The following is a 14485-nucleotide window of genomic DNA, read 5'->3' as shown; positions in this document are numbered from 1 at the left end:
CATCCTCTATCTATGCTCTTAATTTTTTCTGGGCTTCAGTTTTCTAGAATGAAAATCGCAGGTTCTAGGCTCCTAACTGGCTGGAGCATGGTAGGCAAGTCACTTAGCATCTCTGGGGCTGCTTCGCAAAGCGAGGGCGCTGGACCAAGATGCCTCCAGACTGAAGTTCTAGGATGGGCGGCCTGCACCCCAAGTTCTGGCGCGCACCCCAGATCGAAGGGCGACGATTTACAGACAGCACCCTCACCAGGTCCAACCCATGACTCCCTAAGCATCACGAGGCTTTATAAGAAAATGAAACCGAAAAGGGTAAAGTCCCTCTTTCTAACCTGACCGGGCGTCGCGCGCTAGGAGACAAGTGACGGCCACCGCGGGCAGGGTTCTGATTGGCGGCACGCGAGGGGAATATAAGCGCGAGCGCGGGGCCGGGAGCTCACTGCTGCGTCCCCTGCTGCTGTGGTAGCTATGGCTCGCGTCGTGGCGCTCGTCCTGCTCGGGCTACTCTCCCTGACTGGCCTGGAGGCCGTCCCGCGTGAGTGTCCCCTGCTGCCCTTCCCTCCTCCCTTAGCCCTTCCTTTCCCGCCCCCCACCCTCTTTGGCAGTCCCGACATTCTCTAACACACCAGTTCCCAAGTTCTCCTTCCCGGCCGGGGACCAGCCCGGGGCTAGGTCTCGGGATGGGGAAGCGGTGGGGTGGCCGTGGAGGGGGGACGGATTTCAGCTCAGGACACAAGCTTTTTTTTCTTCCTTCTCCGGGAGCGGGGTCGGGGGAGACCTCTGGCACGCTCCGGCCGGGTGGGTCGGGGCTAAGTTTCGGGGTGTTGATAAGCTTCCGAGCGACCGAGGTGGGGGAGGGTTTCTCTTCCGCCTTTCGCGGCACCTCTCGCTCCCCGGGCACAGCTGGAAGAGAGGGCGGGTAGGTGGGTCCCAAAGGCGTGGACTTGGGGGCTGTGCATGGGTGCAGACAATTGTCTTTGCGGGAGGCACCGCCTGGGTAAGTCAGTCCGAGGCAACGCTGCTCGGCTCGGACTGGGAGGGCTTCGGGCTTCCTCCCTGCGCCCGCTAGGTTCGCATGCCCCTCCGCACTTCCTCACGAATATGGAACCAAACCATGGTGAGGAATCATTAATTCACTTGTTCCCGTTACATGTCGCTTTTCATAATAATCATAAGAGCTACCTGTTAGTGACAGCCGGGGACATTAAGTGCTTTATCTCATTTAGTTCTAAAATGTGCCTATGAAGTAAATACGTTATCATCAGCATCTCACAGATGAAGACACTGAGGCACCAAGAGTTTAAGTGACTTAATCACACAGGGGATAAATGGCAGACAGTCGAGCCTGACCAGAGCATTCTGCGAGTTGTGCGCCTTTTGGCTGTAATCCTTTCGTTTTTCAGAACCGCCTCCCCACCTCCCTGTGTCAGGTTCTACAGAGCTAGCTGGCCGGCCATGAGCCCCTGTTGCCTTTTCTTCCCAGAAGGCTTCCGTCTTCTCTGGCTCCTTGCCTGGTTCTTTCCAAGATGAACTGAGCCTCTACTTTCAGTTTTGAAAATCAAACATTTATCAGTCAGGGAGGTCATAAAACCAGTGACGGGGTAATCAACATGGTTACTCAGATTGTCTCTGTAGGACACTGTAGATCTTGAGCACGTTCTAAATACCCGGCAACACACCAGAACCTCTCATTTTTTCCCCTCACAAAGGGCTCTGTGAAGCAGGGTTTTTTAGTCATGAAAAAAGGTATTTAATTTATAATTTATTTACAGAATACAACATAATGTCTATATCATCACTCTTATTGATATTTGCTACCGACTGTAGAAATCTTTTGAAAAATAACAAGATGACATTAAAAAAATCTTAATTTGAAAATTTCCAAAGTAATACATGCCTTGCAGAGACCATTTCTGGAAGATACACGAGAAATGAGTAATGGCAGTTGTCTCTGGGGGTCTATCTTCTGCTCTGTCCCACATTATGTATAGGTTTTGTTTGTTTCACTATGGGCATAAATTATTTTTCAGTTACACTTCAGAAGCTCAAATATCTCTCCCAAGTCAAAAAGCCAATAAGTGGCTGAGCCTAGATTTAAAGTTAGGCTTGTCTGATACTCATCCTCCTCTTAGAAGAGATTATTGTGGTGTTCTTGCAAAACCCTGCCTGACTCTCTCACAGAGAGAATTCTAGGCTGGATGAACCTGTGCTCTGATTCCTTTGGTGCTTATGTTCTAATTATTAGAAGCTGAAATGCAAAGAGCTTTCTGATTTGTCTTCATTTTTAATTTTATGGAAAAAAAAATCAGGGCTTTATTGGAATCCCCAGTCCAGCTCTTGATGGTACTGGTGACCTTTCCTTTGGTGATAGGTGTTTCTCGACAGATACATCTGGTTACAGTAGCCTTGTATTCCTCTCTTCACCACTTCCTGGACATGGAGGAGGAGCTTCCCTCTAGTAATCATGTACCCTGAATGTATGTGTATTTAAAAGTGAATCATACACATGTATAGTGTCAATCTGTATATTTAGTAGCAGTAACACTTCTCTTCATTTTGGATGAAAAATATAGAGTGTGTAATATTTTTTCCACATCTGCATGGATGGTCTAGTTGTGCATCTCATTTTGGAAACCACTGTTCTGTAGCATTATGCAATGTATTCCCAACCTGGCTAGTTATGGCAATCACTTGAGGGTGCTAATTAAAAATGCAAATCCCACTCTGATAGGCATTACTCCACTTGGTCATAATGGAGAGTATGTTCTCTCTCATTGGCCATAGTCCTTACTCTTCTCTACTGTTCTTAAGCCCAACTCATTCATTTAAGGTATTTGCCCACTTCTGTAGGCATTTAAGTTTTGTTTCTTTGTTGTCTAGCTCATGAAATCAGGTACAAAATCAGATAGGGGTTTGGTGTATAACTCTGGGCAGGATGAAAAGGTTGTGTTTTGTAGGTACATACTTTGGGCTGACTATCTTAGGAATCTGAGCAAGGAGATAATAATAATAACATCTGCCACTTACAGAGCAATCGAAATTGCTGTTTTTGCCAGGCACTGTATTAGACACTTAATACATTTTGAGAAGTCAGATAGCTGTGGATCTAGTCAGGACCAGGAACCAAAAACAAAAGAAGTAAACATAAGAAAAAACATTGACGGGGCTACAACAAGGAACAATAACATGGTTTTTTTTTCCTTTTTTTGGTGAGGAAGATTCACCCTGAGCTAACATCCATTGCCAATTTTCATTCTTTCTTTTTTTTTTTTGCTTGAGAAAGAGTAGCCCTGAGCTAACATCTGTGCCAGTCTTCTTCTACTTTGTATGTGGGATGCCTCCACAGCATGGCTGATGAGAGGAGTAGGTCCACGCCAGCGATCCGAACCCCTGAACCCTGGCTGTCAAAGCAGAGCGCACAGAACTTTAACCACTTGGCCACAGGGCCGGCCACCCAACATGAGTTTTTTGATGTGGCTGCTATCGAGGGTGTATGAAGTTTGAAAAGTAGTTTGGGGCAAAATCATGTAGACTCTTGATTGATGTGTTAAGGAATTCTGTGGGTGCTGAGAAGTCATCAAAAGTTCTTGAGAGCCTCCATAGAAAGGTTCTTAAAGATTTGTCACGATCTCTGGTGACAGACAGAGCTTCACAGAAGCTCATTTGGCCAGAGTGGAAATGGAATTGGGAGAAATGGATGATCAAATTTAAACACTTTGTACTTAATCTAGCTTTAGATCAAGGTGGTCCCAAGTGAAATACTCTCCAATTTTCATTTGTCTTTCCCTGATGTTCTCCAGGTGTTCCGAAGGTTCAGGTTTACTCACGTCACCCAGCAGAGAATGGAAAGCCAAATTTCCTGAACTGCTATGTCTCTGGGTTCCATCCGCCTGAGATTGAAATTGATTTGCTAAAGAATGGAGAGAAGATGAAAGTCGACCGGTCAGACCTGTCTTTCAGCAAGGACTGGTCTTTCTATCTTCTGGTCCATACTGACTTTACTCCCAATGGTGTGGATGAGTATAGTTGCCGTGTACAGCACTCTACTCTCAAAGATCCCCTGATAGTTAAGTGGGGTAAGTTTTCAAATTCTTTCCTTAGCTGCTGACGGTTGTATCTGAGTCTAGCCACAGCATAAAGCTGTTTTGGTATATATAAGTATATATACACACAAATCTGCATACTGGGATAGTCAGGGAATGTTATTAAAGCTCTGATTAGTGGCAGCTTCTGTGAGACCTCTGCACAGTGTGGTCTCCGAAACAGTAGTTTCCCTGAAGCGAGCAGCAGCAGCGCTTGCACAAATGCCCATGCACCCCCAATGTTTCTCACTTACTGGCTTCCTTGGGCTTTCCGGACAGCCTCACAGATACTTAGGACCAATGAGAGAGAGCCTCAGGGAGGCACAGGCCTTTGTCTGTAAGCCCTGCTATCCTAGCGCCCTACCATCCTGGACTCCTCCAGTAACCTCTGGCAGGGCTGGGATCTGAGGCTAGTAGGCAGGAGGGACCTACTGGGTAGTTCTAAACAAGGTATTCCTGGGTGGGACAGCAGGCTCTTCTGCCAGCCTCATTTATAGAAGTTTTACGCATTGTTAATATATAGTATTTTAAAAGTAAAACTTACTGTTTTTCTTTTTCTTTCTCCGTTTTCTTTTTCATAGATCGAGACCTCTAACCAGCATCATGAAGGTAGGTTTCTAACCTTAAGAAAATGCTTTTTTGTTCCACTATCCTGGAGACTATTTACAGACAGTTCTAATATGACACCCTCACTATATGGAGGACATTAGTAAAGCTAGCATTTCAGCAGGCAAAGAAGAATCCTATGGGGTCACATTCCCTTCTCCTGTGGAGTGACATGAGGAACGTGTGTGGCTCCAGGGGTGACTCTGCCAGCATCACTGACCCTCTAAAAGGAGGACAGAGGACCTGTTGGTGTGGTGACGGGATAGAGGCAGCTAGTTACCCACACCACCTGCAAGCATTTGATCCTTCTTCTGCCATTTCTACATTGGGCATCTGAGCCTTCAAAAATGAACCACTCTCTTCCTTTGCATGGCAGTTACTTTATTATCTGGCCAGAAGAGAGGAGTGACATGGTTCTGCAGATGCCCCGTTCTTTCAATCTCTTGTTCAGCCTTAGTGTGATTGCCTTCTAGAGGCTCCCAGTCCAGTAGAGGAGAGAAATGGAAACAGATTGTTATAGATGTAATAGATGTATCTACAAGGGGCTCTAGCAGTGTGAAAGAGGGAGGAATTGGACTTCTCTGCATCTTTGGTTGTAGTCTAGAGGTAAAAATTCCAGCCTTTCAATGAAAGTCTATTCTACAGAGTACCTTGATGCTGAAAACCTATTCATATCTCCTGTTATATTCTAGGACAGGGAAATTAATTTGAGAGAGCATTAGGGAGGTTGGGTGTCCTGCCCAGAGTCACACAGTTACTAAAATGGTAGAACCAGGGTCTGAACTCTAATAACAGCATTCTTTCCTTTAAGGTTATGGGAGAACCAATGGAATATGCTCTTTGTAATGGGTCTGGAAAACTGTCTGCAGCTACTTCTTTTACAAACAGTGATCTACACAGCAGAAGTTAATCAAGTTTGATGGTGCGATGTGTAATCCAAATAAAATAAATGCATTTGCTAATAAGCCTTTTTTCTTTTTTTCAGGCTTGAAGATTCCTCATTTGGATTTGACTAGTTCCAAATTGTGCTTACTCTTTAATACTTACATACTTTCATGCTTTATGCACATAAATCAGGAAGCTGTACTGATCTTAATACAAATATTAGCTTCTTTATAACTCTACTTTGGCCGCTATGTCTCCTTGTTTGACCTGTGTGGGCAGGTAGCTAGAGGGAGATCCTGGCAGCTTAGAAGTGGGTGGGAAAGAATTCACATGTTAAACATGAACATTTTGGTCAGATATGAACTCTTCAGTTTCTTGTGCACACAAAACTGGATAACACGATAGTTATGTAGGTTTAGAGTTAATCTTCAGTTTGAATACTTTGCTTAGAATTTGAGAAAAATTTTTTGAAGGATAATTTTCAGAAGTATTGGAAATTTGTTATCATGGATGATTTTTTTTGGCGAAATTCATATTTACCTCTTACACCTGTTTAAAAAAAAAGACATGGTGGAGCACATTTTGATTTTTCTGTTTCACTAATTAAAACAATGGTAAAACTTGATGTGTTCAGTTTCTTCTATATCACTCCCCCTCTGACCCCTTTGTTTTCAAACAGGAAAACGGTCTTCAAGTGTCACTTGGAGAAGAGTGTAAACCCCTGGGATATAGGGTTTGGCTCACAGTGGAAGGGGCCTCAGCAGTTTGCATTTTACAGATGAGGAACAGCACCCCAGAGAAGTTAAATGACTGAGTCAGGGTGGTACTGCTGTCTGCTGGGAGACCAACTTTTAGCCAAAGTTCTGTTCCTTGGGCCAAGACAGGAGGAGTATGCAGACTCTAAGAGGGTGCAAAAGCATCTGGAGGATTTCATATTTAACAGTAATAGATAGACTTTGGGTGAAAAATACTAGATTTTTAAATTCAAAGCATAGTTTATACATGATAACTAGCTTTGTGCATTTGTTTATTTGACCAAGAATTTGAGTTAGGTAGTGCTAGGTACTGACAAGATGAATAAAACACAACATGGCTCTCAAATTGCTCAGTTTAGGAGAGGGGCAGACGTGCACTCTATCAATGAAAATACATCCTGATAAAGAGTGTGGCACAGGTATGCCCAAAGAACTAGGTGATAGGAAAATGTGTTCAAGGGATGACAAAAAACTTTAGGTAGGTGTTCGGGAAGCCATTTGCTTGAGCTGAGACTTGGTGGGTAGTAGTTCTCCTAATTGGTGAGTGGGGCCTGAGCTTTCCAGGCAGGGGGGCAAATTGTGAGAAGTACAGAGGTATGCCAAGTGTGGGTAATTCCAAACAGTAAAGCAAGAGTACCTAGGGGAAGACTTGTAGGCACTCAGCTGAGCAGATTGAGGGGCGACTGACTTAGAGCAGTAACTCTCCACTCTGGATGCACATTAGAATCACCTGTGGAACTTACTGAAAAATACCAGTTCTAAAAAATAGTCTATTTAAAAAACCCCCGCTTCCCAGGCTCCAATGCAGACCAACTAAATCACAATCTCTAAGTATGGAGCCCTGATATCAGTATTATTATTATTATTATTAATTATTATTAAGACTTTATGTTTTTAGAGCAGTTTTAGGTTCACAGCAAAACTGAAGGGAAGGTACAGAGATTTCCCATATAGCCCCTGCCCCGCCATGCATAGTCTCCCCCGTTATCAACACCCCCATCCAGAGTGGTACGTTTCTTAGAACTGACAAACCTGCATTGATACACCATAATCACCAAAGCCCATAGTTTACATTATAGTTCACTCTTGGTGGTGAATGTTCTATGGTTTTAATAAATGTATAATGATATGTATCCATCATGGTATCAGAGTATTTCACTGCCCTAAAAATCCCCTGTATTCTGCCTATTCATTCTCCCCAACCCTGCCCCAACCCCTGGCAACCATTGATCTTTTTACTGTCTCCATAGTTTTGCCTTATCCAGAATGTCATATAGTTGGAATCATACCATATACAGCCTTTTCCTATTGGCTTCTTTCACTTAATAATATGCATTTAAGTTTTTTCCATGTCTTTTCATGACTTGATAGCTCATTTCTTTTTAGCGTTGAATAATATCCCATGGTCTGGATACACCACAGTGTATTATCCATTCACCTACTCAGGACATCTTGGGTGGTTCCAAATTTTAGCAATTATGAATAAAGCTGCTATAAATATTGTGAGCATGTTTTTTGTGTGGACATAAGTTTTCACAGTATTGTTTTTAAAAATCTCTAGCTAGTTCTAATGTGCAGCCACTGTTGAGACCACCCATTGAGTTAAATCAAAAAAGACTTTCTATTCCATGTCATACAATGGAACTATTTTGTGAAAAGCTGCTTTGCTGGCTGATGCACCAATGTAATGCTCCTTTGGAGCATGCCTTTGTCCTCCATTTCAGAAGAAGAGAATGATTAAAGAGGAGGAATATCTGAGTTTAATTAAGCTTACTAAATATAACTGTGCAATGCAAGTTAAACAGAAAAGTCTCAATGTCAGTAATAAAGAATTAGATCTTAGGGGCTGGCCCAGTGGTGCAGTGGTTAAGTTCGCACGTTCTGCAGTGTTGGCCTGGGGTTCGCTGGTTCGGATCCTGGGTGCGGACATGGCACTGCTTGTCAAGCCATGCTGTGGCAGGCATCCCACATATAAAGTAGAGGAAGATGGGCACGGATGTTAGCTCAGGGCCAGTCTTCCTTGGCAAAAAAAAAAGAGGATTAAAAAAAAAAAGAGGGGGGCTGGCCCCGTGGCCGAGTGGTTAAGTTCGCGCGCTCCGCTGCAGGCTGCCCAGTGTCTCGTTGGTTTGAATCCTGGGCGCGGACATGGCACTGCTCATCAAACCACGCTGAGGCAGCGTCCCACATGCCACAACTACGAGGGACCCACAACGAAGAATATACAATTATGTACCGGGGGGGCTTTGGAGAGAAAAAGGAAAAAATAAAATCTTAAAAAAAAAAAAAGAGGATTGGCGGTAGATGTTAGCTCAGGGCTAATCTTCCTCCAAAAAAAAAAAAAAAAAAGAAAAGAATTAGCTCTGATATACTGACATGGAAGAATATCCATGCTATATTGCTGAAGCAAAAAAGTAGCTTCCAGAAAATATACATTGTAAGCCATTAAATCCAAACTATACATAGGCACACACATTATATATTTGTATCACGCACAAAAGTAGGTCTGGAAGGTGACGCCCTGAACTGTTGTCAGTGGTTGCTCAAGGAAAGGGAGAGGGGTAAATAAAGAGAAGGAAGCTGACTAGTCTGCTGGAAAGTCAATTTGCTAGCAGGCATTTTCCTGAATATCGGTTGGCATTTTTCTGAAACCTTATATGTGTCTGTGAGGGGAGGGATTTTGGGGTGGGATGGGAGTGGAAGAGGAGAAGGGGATACAGGGCAGGCTGAGACCCTAAGCAGTGGTGTTTCCTTCCTGCTGCTCACCTGGGCCAACAGAGGGCCTGTGTCCCGCCCTTCTAAACGCTGGGGAATGTGGCAGCTGAGCTAACCACCACCTCCCATGGCCTGGCCGAATGGAAGGAGGGTGGAACCCACATGGCTCTCCCACTCTCCAAGGTAGAGGACTGGTCTCACCCCAGACTATGTTGGTGAAAGGGCGCAAGGAAGCTGTCTCTCAGCCTGGGGCAAATATACCATTTGAAACATTGTTTGGCTAATGGATACATAAAAATTTTCTTTTAGAAAATTGATTTTAGGATTGTTCCAAAATTCTCTTCCTCCTCATCAAATAATGAATGTAAAAAAATTCATAAACCCCTGCAATCTCCTATGACAGAGGTTACCCCCTTTTGGAACCCACTGGATTCTCTCAGTGTGTACCTATTACTCTCCATTTTATATTATGGCTACTTTTAAAATTTAATCTTTACTAAATAGTTCTCCTTGCATTTCCTCATGATTTCCCTTTTAGAAGAATTCAGGAATGTCCGAGAAACCAGAGAAAGACAGCATATGATTTGATGCATGTTCTAGAACTACAGCGACAGCCTGAGAGGACCCCATGTCTTAACAGATCAAAAGGAGTGATAGTGAGAAAAAGCTGCAAGGTAGGAGCTATTGCTTCAGATAATTCACCAAGGTGAAGGGGAAAAAAACGCATCTGGAAGAGAGAGTCCAAAGAAATACAGAAATGCAAGTTAGAATTCAGCAATTTTAACCTAGAATTGCTCTGTTGATCCAAGGACCTACAAGGAAACATCAAGATGAGACTGTGACTGTAGCTTAGTAGCGTGTGTGTAATAGTCCTCAAGAATGGTGCTCCGATCTTTGCAGCCATGGCAGTCATCCTGCTCATCCCCCCTTTCAGAGCCTCAGCATTTCCCTGTCTCAGGCACTCCATGCTGAGGTGCTACCATTTTCAGACACTTTTAAACAAACTATATTAGCCTTTTTACTTTTTTTTTTCTCTCACTCTCTCTAAGCAGATACGCCCACAGGAAAAAGTCCCAGATATATACACAACAACCTCTTAACAATGTTTACCCTGGGGAAGGGGCTAAGATGGCAGGATAAAGATGAAGGCAGACTTTTTAAATATTATTCTACATACTTCTTTATGATGTGAATTTTTATGACTTTTATTATTTGAGTATAGCTCATTATTTTAAAAATAGAAAGTTTATATAGGCAGAAAGGAAAAAAAACCTTGTTAATTCCACCACCCAGACATAACCACTTATCAGCGTTCATTTTGGTGTGGTTAGCTTTTCTGGAGATTTTTATTTTTTATTCTGTCTTTTAAAAAATGGTCATTATTATTATTATGTTTATTTAAAAAGCTTTTAAAATAATTTTTATGTCTCACTTTTTTTCACTATCCCTAATGAAAACATGGTATAAATGGAAACAATACAGAGAACTGGCAAATGTTTTTTCTAATTTTTGTCAACAACCACTATCCCAATATCTTTGGGCTGTTGCTTTTTACTTGTATTTCTTATATTGTAAACCCTTGAGGCAAAATTCAAGGTCTTTCTTTAATAAAATAAACATTTTGTCTGTGATGCCATTAAGGTTTTAGGGGCAAAAATTAGCCTTATGTCTCATTGGACTCTAGGCTTTTAGAAAAAAAATTGAACACTAACATTTGGGTCCTAGATATCTTACAAGAAATGAATTATCTGTGAGTACCTTGATTAGGAACTTCACACATTAAAAACTATTCTGATACTTTGGAGAGTTATAGAAAGGGCTGATCAAAAAAAAATCCCTAGTAAATATAATTTAAAATAATAGTTTGATCATGTATTAAGCACTTACTATGTGTTAAGTCTCCGAAACTAGGGAGATATTTATATTTCTATAGCACACACACCCAACTGAAAACCACAGTGATGTGCAGGCTTCCCCTCCCCCATAGGCCACTTCCTCTTTTTACTGTTTACACTTAGGAAAAGCAGAGAGCACTTTTGCTGCCACACAATGCTAGAGTGTTATTTGAAGTAGTTTTCTAGGTATCCTTAGCTGCTTGCAAGTGTACATGCCATTTTCATCATCTGAAGAGTCAGTGAGTGTCTTAGCTCGAGTTCTTGCAGAAGCAGGCTCTGAGCCAAGGATTTCCAAGTGACTTATTAAGAAAGAGTGGGGGATGAAGGATAGAGAATGGGAAGAAACCAAGTGGGTGTGTGATTTCCCATGTCCCGCACTCTGCCTATTCCCATGGGAGCTCTAGAACAAAGGAACATGCCTCACAGTCGGTCCTGCCTCGTAGCAAAGGAGCTGGGCTTTGGTACTCCACATCAGCCAGTCTTTGGCTACAGACTGCCCAGGAGTGTAAAGTGGGGTGAAACATTAAACTCCAAGGTATGTCCAGCTCTCTCCAGTGCCTGAGAGTAATCTCCAGGTCTAGGAGTAATATGCAGGTGGTAGCTGTTTAGAAGCAAAATATGAAAAAGCTGGGGATGGGCTTGTAAAGTCTGGGTGGGGCGTGAGTCTGCTACTGCGAGTTTCCTGTTAACTTCCTCTGCTGGGTCCACAACATATGCTATCTCAAACTTCCGTTAAAGGTTCAAAGTTTCTCAGGGGCTAGCATTAAAGGGTGAATGCCACTGCACTCAGATCTGAATTTGAATCCTAATTCCACAAAAGAAACTGGAAAAGTCATATTACTGGCTTGACTCACCATATCCATAAAATGGGATAATTATTCCTACATCATAAGGTTATTTCATTTACTCGCTCAATCATTCGTTCAATAAATATGGAGTGTCTCCTCTGCACCAGGCACTGTTCGAGGGTCGTTCTGAGGAGGCGATGGTGACAAGAACAGCTCTGTAAAACGTAAAGCTCCAGGCGACTGCTTTTACTTCCAGTGGTTATTTATTTTCACAGATCACAAGAACAAATAAAACTACTTACAACCACAGCAAGGAGATACAAGGGAAAACTTCTTGGTACTGAGCTGGTGAAAAAAAGAAACTATGGAAGAATTCCTTTTCCTAAAGGGCTGTGGGTCAAAGACAGTTCTCATTCACTCTGGATAGTTCCTCCAAAGGTGAGCCTGCAAGCAGAGCTCTCTCCTGACAGTCTCAGGATTTCCTCAGAGAATTCACAGTCTAATTGCATTTTCAGGAGCTTCTAGTCCCACAGGTTATCATCTTTCAAATCTCTTAAGCTTTCCCAGCGTCAGTTTCCTTACCTGTAAAATGAAGAGTTCTCAGCCACCAACTAGTGATGGCACAGTAAGCAGGTCGCTTGTGTACTGAAGCTGTGTCTGCTAGATTTGCAGGATAGGGAGTCAGTATTCAAGCTCAGGCTTGGTAGATTGAGGTGGGCACGGTGCCCAGGACCCCAGTGTGGATTAGAGGTTTCAACTCCAAACAGATCCAACACCTCCCCAGCGCCTTTTTTCCCCAACACCTCATTATAACAACTTCTACTTTTGGTGCCCCTTTACTAATTTGATCATGAAAGCTAAGCAATTTAGTATGTGAATGCTCTAGCCTGCCTGTACTGGTTGGGGTAAAGAAGTGCCACATGCTTGCAGCTGACCTAGGATCTTCGGGAACCATGACATTGAAGATTGAGAGCTGTGCTCTATTGATGGTTCAGATTCAGATATGGTATTGCCGGCTGTGGTGTGATTCTCTTAAACGGTGAAAATCTCTAGGTAAAATTCCAAAAACAAACAAAAAACAAACCAAAAATACAACTTCCTTTGAGTCACCTGGTAGTTGCATTCCTGGAAAATTCAGTGTATCTGGGCCTGTTATAGTAAATGGCCAATAAGCATTCAAGGAATAAATTAATTGAAAAATAGAACACGTTTTTACATGTGATTGTAAAGCCCAGATAATAAGCAGGTTTTTCATACATGGGGGGAGGTGGGGGGAGAGAGAGAGGCAGGCAGAGAGAGAGAGAGACAGAGAGAGTCTCTGTGTGTAGGCAGGGGACCCTGGCCCTCAGCTCCTAAATACCTGTAGTGACTCCATCATTGGAACAACCAAAAATAGCCCTATTAATTTCCAAAATTTCTAGAGGCATATTGCCTTCTTTGAGAACCACTTTTTTAGAGAGTGAGGAGTTGCTGATCTAATGACCAGGGGAGGAAAAAAAAAAACCCAGAATCCACAACTGGCCCTTCCCCTTTCTCGGAAAACATGAGACTGGAGAAAAACGAAACTTAGGACGGGAAATCCCCTTTTCTAACCTGGAACAGCGCTTTCTGCCCAGAGACTAGTGACCTGCCACCACGGGCTCGCGTTTTGATTGGGCAGTTGAGAAACTAAAATAGCGGGTTAAAAGGAGGGGAAAACCCCAGGGCTCTCCACCGTGGGGTCGGTGGGAAGACGCGCCGCGACTCCCGCTTGGTGACCTTGGCTCTGTTCTTCGCTGGGCGCCGCCGCCAACCTGGGCGTGTTCACGGTTGAGTACCCTCTCCCGCGCCGCCCCCTCCTTCTGCTTCTCCCTGTCTATCCACAGGCTCTCCCTGGCCCTGCAGCTCCTGGTTCCTCCTGCCCGGCCCAGTGTAGCCAGGCATTCGGGTTCGGCTCGCTTAGACTCCGTCCAGACCGGACGGCAGAGGAGAGGCCGGAAAGTGGCGCGCCGCTGGAACGCACGCTTCCTGGTCTCTTCTCGCTGGATAGCTACCCCGGCAGGACTAAGCTCGAGGGGACAAAATATCTAGGTCATTGATGAGTTGGGGTCGGGGGTGGTGGGCACTGCTTTCTGGGGCTGCCCTGTTGCCTCCCCAGGGTTCTCTTTCCCTAGCCGCAGAGCGAAGGAGGGGCAGGCCCGTCACGAAAGGCAAATACTTGCGGGGAGTAATCCAGTGAGAGGCAGGTGTGTCTGTGGGGTCCAAGACAAGCATTACTTCGGCAAGTAGGTCTGAGCATCTGGCGGAGCGCTGAGCACCACGCCCTTCCATGATTCCTCCCATTTCCCTCTAGGGTTCCACCTTTCCCCACCAGGTTCTAGGGCTGTGTCTAAATCTAGATGGTCTCATACTGCTTTGTGTAACATTTCTATGGCAGCTTATGCATTTGTTTTTGTGAATGCTTTATTGAAATATAACTTATAAACCATACAATTCATCTGTTTAAAGTATACAATTCAGTAGATTTTAGTGTATTCACAGAGTTGTGCAACCATCACTTCAATTTTCGAACATTTTCATCACCCCTAAAAGAAGCCCTGCACCCAGTAGCAGTCACTCCTCATTTCTCCCCATCCTCCAGCCCTAAAGAACCACTAATCTTTCTGTCTCTATGGATTTGCCTATTCTTGATATTTCATATAAATGGAACCATACAGTATGTGGTGTTTTGTGATTGGCTTCTGTCACTTAAAATGATGTTTTCAAAGATCATCCAAATTATAGCA

At 43.7% G+C, this 14485-nt stretch overlaps 1 protein-coding gene across 2 annotated transcripts; it reads left to right on the top strand.

Annotated features, from left to right (window-relative positions):
- Positions 1 to 125: 125 nt before the first annotated feature.
- B2M (beta-2-microglobulin) lies at positions 126 to 6195 on the top strand. 2 transcript variants are annotated; one of them, XM_008531246.2, is made up of 4 exons: positions 126 to 532; positions 3798 to 4073; positions 4661 to 4688; positions 5671 to 6195. In XM_008531246.2, exons 1-3 carry the CDS (start codon positions 466 to 468, stop codon positions 4672 to 4674), a joined length of 357 nt encoding a protein of 118 aa, XP_008529468.1. In that variant the 5' UTR covers positions 126 to 465; the 3' UTR covers positions 4675 to 4688; positions 5671 to 6195. The 2 variants fall into 2 exon arrangements, with proteins under 2 accessions (XP_008529468.1, XP_008529469.1); XM_008531247.2 differs by having other exon boundaries at positions 377 to 532; positions 5497 to 6195.
- Positions 6196 to 14485: the final 8290 nt, after the last annotated feature.

Source organism: Equus przewalskii, chromosome 1 (genome assembly GCF_037783145.1).
Source record: "Equus przewalskii isolate Varuska chromosome 1, EquPr2, whole genome shotgun sequence".
NCBI classification, from domain to species: domain Eukaryota; kingdom Metazoa; phylum Chordata; class Mammalia; order Perissodactyla; family Equidae; genus Equus; species Equus przewalskii.
The sequence above is the reverse complement of the archived record's forward strand: the minus strand, read 5'-3'. Positions and strand labels throughout refer to the sequence as shown.

Coding starts and splice junctions, on each gene's coding strand:
- B2M (XM_008531246.2), top strand. CDS start 466: ATGGCTCGCGTCGTGGCGCTCGTCCTGCTCGGGCTACTCTCCCTGACT. Junction 533..3,797: donor TGGCCTGGAGGCCGTCCCGC/GTGAGTGTCCCC, acceptor GATGTTCTCCAG/GTGTTCCGAAGGTTCAGGTT.